The sequence below is a fragment of the Alexandromys fortis genome, unplaced genomic scaffold, assembly GCF_014885135.2.
Source record: "Alexandromys fortis isolate MF-2015 unplaced genomic scaffold, M_Fortis_MF-2015_v1.1 scaffold_346, whole genome shotgun sequence".
Taxonomy (NCBI): Eukaryota; Metazoa; Chordata; class Mammalia; order Rodentia; family Cricetidae; genus Alexandromys; species Alexandromys fortis.
In genome coordinates this window covers 196866-206243 of record NW_026068225.1, presented here as the reverse complement: position 1 = coordinate 206243, position 9378 = coordinate 196866, and the positions used below count along the sequence as shown (strand labels likewise).

The following is a 9378-nucleotide window of genomic DNA, read 5'->3' as shown; positions in this document are numbered from 1 at the left end:
GATTAAAGGTGTGTGTGATCATTTTAAGACAGAGACAGGGTTGGCCTCAGCGCAAGTACCACCAACTGCCCAGTGCCTGACTTAAATGCTAGATGTTCAAAACAAAAAGAGGTATTTTTAAATTTTTGTTTGTTTTTTTGAGACAGGGTTTCTCTGTAGCTCTGGATGCTGTCCTGGAACTAGCTCTTGTAGACCAGACTGGCCTTGAACTCACAGAGATCACCAGCCTCTGCCTCCAGAGTACTGGGATTAAAGGCATGTACCACCAACCATCCGCCCAGCGTATTTTTAAATAGCCAACTAGGTTGGAAAGCAAGGTTTAACTAGCTGACCATCGCAGATTAGCTAGTCACTGAGATAAAACATTTATGTACACAAAACAAATCCACTTTAGTCTATATGAGCTTCAGTCCAACAGGTCGGATAGTTCCTTCCTGCTTATAGGCCTACTTTAAGTGGCAGACAGGCCTGGTTTTGGAATTCCCTCTCTAGATGTCACCATCTTTCAAGGATGGATCCAGTACTATCTCATACCTTCTGAACTCCCCTTACCATGGCTCATCCTGTTGAGTACCAGTGGTCCCCAAATTGAGTAATTGTTGGTAGGTGTTACACCACCGCCATTGCTGGTAAAGCCTATTAATTTCATTAGGAAGTATTTTAAAGTAAATTCCAAACAATCAATTTATGCATCTTTAAAAAAATATAGGCATTCAGGAGGCAGAGGCAGGCGGATCTCTGTGAGTTCGAGACCAGGCTGGTCTACAGAGCTAGTTCCAGGACAGGCTCCAAAACCACAGAGAAACCCTGTCTCGGGGAAAAAAAAACCCAAATAAATAAATAAACAAATAAACAAACAAACAAATAAATATAGGGAGTAGAAAAAAATATAGGGGCTGGAAAGACGATTCTCCAGTTAAGAGCACATGTTGTTCTTCCAGAGGACCTAGGTTCTAGTCTCAGCACTCACAGTGGCTCACAACTATCTGGAACTCAAATTCCAGAAAATCTGATGCCTTCTTTGGCCTCCACAGGTACCGTATGCATATGGTATACAGACATACATACAAGCAAAACACTGATACACATAAAACAAAAACAAACCTTAAAAAGATATTGTCTTATGTAACTGTTGCTATCACCTGAACAAAAACACACACACCCCGCCCCTCGTCTTACTAATATTCAACACATAAACATTCCTAATTATATAAATGTATCTGTTAGAATCTACATTTATTCATAACTGTCCTGAAATGTGTAATAACTCATCTCGCTGTTTAAGACCTTAAATGTGTGTGTGTGTGTGTGTTGCGCTCGCGCACGCACGCATGCAACAGAGGACAAAAGCAGGGCTGGATCCCTGGAATTAGAATTACAGGTAGTCCTGAACTTCCTGTTGTGGGGCTAGGAACTAAATTCTGGTCCTCTGGAAGAGCAGGCAGCACTTTCAACTCCTGAGCCATCTCCTCTAGCCAGTTATCTCCCTTCATAACACCCAACTGTTAACTAGTGAATGGTCTGTAACAGACCACATAAACTTACATCTGTTCTCTGTTAGGAGTGACCAACAAGGCTTCAGCATGGGAGTCAGTAAGTAAACAGACAGATATTTTGTCTGAGAAAGACCATTTTGCTTGGGCAGAAAGATGTTCTTGGTTTGATGAGGAGCCATAATATCAAGCCGTGAAGGCTTGCTGAATACTGGCCCCAGCAATCTCAGAATTAACCCTCTCTCTGAACCACTGCATACTCAAGTGTGCACTGATTCCCACGCTAGAGAAAGCTAGTGATCCCCAGTTCGTGTACTTGCACAAATTAGCTCTTTAAATCTTTCATCAGCAATCCCCAAGACGAGAGTTAGATGACAGAGACCCCTTTACAAGAAAAAGACTACACGTTCCTCCTCATTAATTTATCATTTAATATAAATGCTGACAGAAAGCAGATAAAGACCTTGTAGACACTTTCATATATTTACAATCCAAAAGGTGAATCACCTCTTCTATTTGTTAAAATGAATCCTTTTTATCTGCAACTCACAAGAGCCTTAAACCCTAATTAGGAGCAACGAGAGGCCGAGTCAGTTCCCAAGGTAAGAAAGGAAATAGCATTGTAACAAAATGTGGCATCTTTACTATAAACAACATGCACACAAATAATGCGAGATTGAGAAAGAAGGCCTATAACTTCTCAGAAATGTGCAGCATTAGAACGTGTACTTATTCAGATCAGAGTTCTGTCGCTCTGAACACATTCCTATTTCTTTTCTTTCACCTCATTGTTTTGAAGGCTGTTTAAAAATGGAAGTAACAAACAGATTAAGCAAGAAAGAGAACGTTCCATTTCAGGCAAGGTCCTTTTTTCCTATTTAAAAAGAACTTGCAAAAAATAATGCCTCCAGATAAAATCTCAGCGTTGGCCAGATGCTAAGTAGTCAGTCACGGGTTAGTGAATTTCAACCCATCCTTTGTTCTCAATTGGAAACATAAGGAAAATGTAAAATTTCCCAAAATTCATTAATTTAAAAGTCAATTGCTATTTTAATGCTCAGTTGAAAAAAAAATTGAGCAGGTGGGCATAGAATGACATAAAAATAGGGAGCTGAGGCCATGGGAAAATATAGGAATGTAAAAATCTTTAACAATAAGTATTTACGTAGCACTGATTCTGAGAAGGGAATTCACATTATCCAAAACTGCAATTTCATAAAGTCACTTCTATTCTGACTCAAATCTCATGGGCTCCTTTATTAACTTACATTACTTTTGTTAAGTATACCTCTGCAGGGCACAATCACATACAATCAATACGATTGGTAAATTACACAAGCTCTATCCCAAGCAAATATGAATCAATGTTAAAGTTACTTTTTTAAAAAAAAAAAAAAAAAAAGAACAAAGTAAATAAAACGCACCCAAAAAGGTGATAACAACTGCAGAATGTCTCAGGAGACTGGTATGAGCCAAGAGACCAATTGACCATAGTCAGGGAAGGTTGGCAGGGGGCAGAAAGGACCACACACGAAGAGGAACCTCACAACTGGAAAATGTTTAGGTGGGTGAAAGGTCTGCTCACAGCCTCAGCTCACTTTCTGCATTTCTCCTGGAAAGTCACAGATGCATTACAAAGGAAGACACTGAGGCCCATGACCAGGGAAGGCAATTTTTTCTTTCAGTTCTTTTACATCCAGAAGGTGGGGAAAACAAAGGATGAGTGGAAAGTTAGGCAAAATACATAAGGGGGAAATCTCTCAGGGAATGCAGAGCTGAAAAACAAAAGCTTTAAAGGCCTTTTACGTAGAGAAATAAAAATTTATGGGGTGGTTTGATATTACTGTGAAATGCCAGCCAACCAGACAGGCTACACTAATACATTACTGAAATAACAACTTTTTAAAGGAGACCAAAAACAAACAAAAAATCCAGACCATCAACCACCCAGTATGTTTGCATTCATTTCTTGACCTTTCATGCCCTCAATAAGAGTGGGACCACCTGACAGTTTCCAGTTCTAAGATGACTCTGCACAATCTAACACGGGAGCCAAAGACTTGTGATCTGTCTACTCAGCATTAAAAGACAAAACACAAAACAAGTCACCAGAAAGTGAGTCTTCTATACAAAATAAAGTCATCTTATCTACTAAATAACATACATCAGGATAACAAATTCCACAGGGTTTCATTTTCTAAATACACATTTTTTTCTGACACAGTACTGTCTTCAGGTTTAAGTTTTCCACCTTGAGTTAATGTGAAAAGAAAAGCCATTTTGCTCAAGGGTAAGTTCAAGAGATTCAGTGTCTGAGATCCAGAGGCTCTGAGAGCAATCCCAGTGCTAAGGGACAAAGGGGTTCCAAGGGCTTTTCCCCCAGTTTATTCAATGTGGTACGGAAAATCTACCTACAGAGAACATACCCATTGGAAGGCGTTACTTACTCCTGTGGATGGCAGCTTCCTCATCTTTATTAATGTAACTAGTATTACTAATCAATTAGAATAGGTTACCTATGAAAACACCTTTAGCAGTTACAGAAATAGAATCTTAAAATTTCAAGTAACAAAAAGGTTTTATTTGAAATTATACCTTTTGAAAAAAGCAAAACAAAACCAGCTCTTTTTCTTAAGTGGCTCAGAAAAGGTGACTGAGAACTAAGAATTTACCAAAACTCCCAGCAAGTCATTTCAATAATTAATTTTCAAAAGCTGAGCTGAAGAAATAAATATAAAAGCTGCAGCTGTCCAAGATAGATATGGACGTGTTTCTGCAAAACAAGCATGCAGATAAAACAGTAGTACACTACTTGTGTTCAACTCTATCGAGAGTAAATTGTCTCAGTGAAGTCAGTTACTCTGAGCTCTATTTTCAGATGAGATCCCTTTGCAACACTATAAACATGTATTAACAAGATTTTAACACACTTGAACATTTTATAGGGTAAGGGTGTAATTAATAGTGTAAATAAACTGTAGTTTATTTGCAAGGTCATTAATTCCTCCTTAAAACTAATTAGGCCATATCTTTTAATAAAATATAAATCATTACAGATGATTTTTTACACAAGATTTTACATACTGAACTCTTTACTTGATTTTTAAAAGCCCAAGTGGAGAATATGGTGAAGTTTCATTTTATCACCATTTGTACATATAAATAATAGCACATGAATCCCATTTAGTGAAAGTAATCTGACCCTGAACATAGCTGAACAGGTATTAACTACAGTTTACTATTTCTCACAAGCCTCAAGCTCAGGAAAAATTCCTAGCCCCATGACTTGACCATAGTGAAATACATTGTCCTGTAGGCACAGGTGAGAGTACAGAAAAACACAGAAGGTACTATTCCATCAAGATAACCCCAGAAGGGAGAGTGAGTTGCTTAAACAAATATTGTCAAGGATGATATTTACTGGTTTATAGAAACTGATGAATTTTCATTACTTTTACATTTTATAAGGCCAGCTAACCTTACAGTTAACTTTAGACATCTACACAGTACAATCAACTTACAAATACTACCAGGTTTCATAATCAAAATGGCTACTATTTCCCCTAAAACCAAAACAGAGTAAAGCACAAGTCTTTGGCGCTCCTTAAAGAAATAGCAGGTTATCATTTTTTTACCAGACCTTTGCTTGCCTGCCAGTAGGGCAAATACCACATCTGTGCATCACTGAGTAATAACGCCATTAGAAAAGGCAACTTCACAGAAGTCATTGGCTAAGCGAATTCATTTGAATGCTCTGTTTAGAGGCAGCAAACTGTCACTGTTACAGATTGGGTAAGTCAAGGGGAAACTGCAGAATGGCAAGGGGTCAGGAAGAAAAGAAAAAAGATAATCATGGGAAACTTAGGAACTAAATTTCAAGCTCCCACAATGAAGCTCATGGGAGTCCGATGGGACCATGTATCCGAGTAGCAAGTGAGAATCGCGTCAATCTCTTGCCTTTAGGCAAAAGAATAAATAAATGGGGGGAAAAAAACAGAAGGGAAGGAAAATGAGAGAAGGGAATAACACACATTAATGCCGTACCAAATGAGTTCTTACACATTCGGAGTAGTTGAATATTTGTAATTGACATTAATAATAGTGTCTTGTCATTTGAACATTACTATTAGAAACTTAGGCGACAAGTTGTTTAATTAGAAAAGTAGTAAAGAATGGCTCTTTGGTCACATCAGACTGTATAAGTTATCCTTCAGAAGAGGGTAGCTATAAATTAGGAAAGAGGGTCTAGATATTTCATTCTCATTTTTATCATTTTCCAAAGACTCACTGAAAACAGAATGAGCTCTGGTACTTTTACATATTCACTACGATAATACACTGGCTTTTTGTTTCTGAACAAGTATGAACGTAAGGCTCCGAACCCTTCCAGAATTGTCCATGTTCATCTTAGATGATTCTTGGTCTTAAATACAGTAAAAAGCAAATAGTCATCCTCAGAAGAAACCATTTAAGTGAAAAACCATGCATATTGCTGAGCACGGTGGCAAATGCCTAGAATCACAGTGCTCAGAGGCTGAAGGATCCTGAGTTCAGAACCAGCCGGGGCTGCATGGTAAACTCTATCTCACAAAGGGGTGCTGCTGTAAAAGTTTACTTTTTATTTGATGAGGGTCGTTTCTTAATGTCTCTAAAGACAAAAATAAAAATCAATGCTTTTCAGATTCTGACAAAAACAGCAGTTAAGAGTCATGAAGTTATGCTTCAGTTTATTGTTGTCTCATAACACAAAATCTGTTAAAGGAAGAAAACATCCTCAAGGTTGTGGGGTTTATAGAATCCCCACATCTGCCAGTGGGCACAAACAAACAACCACTCCCCAACACATAAAACACACCTAAGAATTTGTAAGGGAAAATGACCAATTTCTTCAACAGAGAAATTGTAGGCACACCATCTTCTACTTTCCACCCCAGCCAGACTGGCTAGAGGCTGGGCTTGGGGAACTCAACCCAACATCTAAGAGGCTAATTTTCTCCCTAAGTGAGAATAACAGCTGGAGGGATGCTAGTGCACCGCAGCAGAGTGCATTCCGGGGGTTTCACATGCTAGTGCACCGCAGCAGAGTGCATTCCGGGGGTTTCATATGCACCACAAGGAAAATTTACTTTTATTCTTAACTCCAATAAAACCAAATGCAGATTCCCCCCTAGTCATTGCAATTTCTAAAGCAAACCTGTTTCTCATACTTAGGAATTATCTGACATGTCCAAAGGAAATAAGTCCTGCCCAAATCTGTTTACTAAAGGCAAGAGGCCAATAATGTGGCATTTTATAGATGTGCATAAAAACAAAAATCTTTTCAGACATAACATTTCTTTCCTTCTCTCAATAAATAATGAGTATTTAAAGTATAAATGTAAAAGATGTTTTATCTTAAAAAAAAGCCAAGAAAGCAGATGTATAAACATATTTCAAATGAAAAGAAAAATGTATGTATCAACTGAAAATGCCTCACTGTCATTCAGTGCTTCTACCTCCCAATCGGTCATTTTATTGCAACAGCTGCGCTCATGCGAAGAAATCTTTAAAACATACCCAATATATATACAGATATAGCAATGTATATATGTATATATATAATATATATATAAATTTTTATTTTTAAATAAAAAAGAAAGCTCGAATCCCAAGCCAATATGTGTATATCAAATCCTTGACCAGCCAGGTCTGTAGGGCATAATCAAATTCAATGTGAAATAGTATATAAACACGGTGCCTTGACTGGGCAAATTAAATAATCGCTACTCAAATGAGTGTTCTGTTTGGATTTCCTACTGGTAGGCAATGGCAGGACTATTTTACCCTTCCCACCCCACCCCCACCCAATTGTTTCCATTAACAACATGACAGACACAGAGAAGACTGAGGTGGCTCTGACCTCAGCAGGAGTTAACGGGTAGGAATATAAGAAATAAGAAAAATATAAACTTTTGCTTTTACCCAACCAAAGCAATGCAGTAACTTATTACATAACCAGTGCTTTCTTGTTTAGTAGTAGTATCTAGAAAGGGAAACTGGATGTCAGGCAGTCAGAGGGATTGAATGACTGTGGAATAGTCCCCCAATGAACTCATTTTACAGGGGCTTAGTGAATTAAGCATACAGTGGTAGCATTAGAACATGTGCAGCAGAACTAAGTAAAAATCCTTCCTTACTCTTTAATAATGTTTTCATAAACAATTTTAATGCCAGAAAGAAAGTCTAAAAATCCGCTTCAAGTTATTTAGTTATGCTAGTAATTTCTGAGCAGCACAAGTAATCAATACATAAACTATCTTCAAGACTCAGTTTTTATCTGCCAAATCTTTTATACTTTTGAAAGAATAAAAATTCCATTGAAATGTGTTCCCGTTTATTTAAGTTCACATCAAATGTAAAACTTATGTATTTTTATGTGTGTGTGTACATGCACCCATGAGTGTCTGGTACCCACAAGGTCAGAAGAGGGTGTGATATCCTTTGGAACCAGAGTTACTGGCAGTTGTGAGGCATCCTTGTGGGTGCTAGGAAGAACCTGGGTCCTCTGGAAGTGCAACCAGTACTGGTGAGCCAACCCTCCAAGTTTTAGAACATGGTTATTGTGATTTTTTTGAGCATTTGAGCACAGCTCCAATTTACATCATGAGCTCAACATAGGAGGACAGGAATTGTGTTTCCACCATTAACAAGTTGAAGCTCATTTATTTTCTTCTTTTTGGTTTTCTCCTGCCTCAGCATCTTGAGTCCTGGGATTACCAAAATGAGCCACCATGTCCTGTTATGAGTTCAAAGATAATCTTAATTTAAATCTAATTAAGCAATGTAAACACCAAACAGGCTTTCAGATTTTATGGAAAGAATGCAAGGAATCCTTAGCATGGAAAAGTGCAGCTCTAACAATCAACAGCCTGCTGAAATCTCTAAAAAGTTGAAACTAAAAGCCTACCCTACTCAAATAAAGTTTTAATGTTGTAAGAAAAGTCAGGAAGCTAGTGATCCTGAATCAGGGTGGGTGTGGGTGCAGTGCGGGGCACTGAAGAATAGCTCTAAAAACCTTAGTTTGCTGCACAGCTTCTAATAAGCCAATCTAATATCACAGAATTCTTGGAAACAGTGCTTTTAGTTTACACGGTTGTGGAATTGGAAAGGACTGGGAGAAAGGAATTTTACACTGGGTATGTAATAATACCAAAATACAAGAAAAACCTACTTCAGTAAGATCATACAATTAATCAAACAGAGTGTATATATAATATCTTCTTTTTTTTAAAGCCCTGGATCCAAGGCGTCCAAAGTTATTAAAATAAAGTTCATTCACAGAACAAAAACAAATTTAATCTGAATTGCTTGCAGATACTGCTAATTTTCTTTTTCTTTAAATTAAAAAAATGCATTAATGTGAACTATGTGCAGGGTTTGTTTAGTAGTGGTGTTGGTGCACATTGCCTCCGGTGCTTTTCCTGGATTTCGCTGACCACCCAGAGAAAAAGTTTAGAAGTTATCCATTCTTCTATCCCTATGTCCTATGAATTGATTAGGAGCAGAAGGTAGAAGCAGGGCACCCATATTCTAGGGAGCAGAACTGGAAGTAACTCCTGATCTCTGGGAATCTTTGTTATCTCCTCCTCCCTCAGAGTCTTCTGACAGGTTCAAAGAGCTGGTCTTGGTTGATAGGAGGCTGAGATTCTCCTGTGTCAAAGCTGATCCATTCGGCACATCACTGTTAATTACATGAAAAAGGTTGGAATTTTTAAAAGGAGAAAGGCAAATACTCTGAATAAAATCCAGTTAACAGAGCTTATCATTTAGTATTGTACAAAAAATGTTGAGTCAGGAGTGGTGGTATACGCCTTTAGTCCCAGCAGGAGCCAGAAGCAGGCTTATC

The 9378-nt window shown here is 38.0% G+C and overlaps 1 protein-coding gene across 1 annotated transcript in view; it reads right to left on the bottom strand.

The window, feature by feature from the left end:
- Positions 1-1904: 1904 nt before the first annotated feature.
- Positions 1905-9378, bottom strand: part of Rc3h1 (ring finger and CCCH-type domains 1) — an 81534-nt gene continuing 74060 nt past the window's right edge. The window contains exon 20 of the mRNA XM_050130656.1: positions 1905-9213. Coding sequence (XP_049986613.1) covers positions 9063-9213 — 151 coding nt within the window. The 3' untranslated portion in view covers positions 1905-9062. The remainder of the gene's footprint in view (positions 9214-9378) is intronic.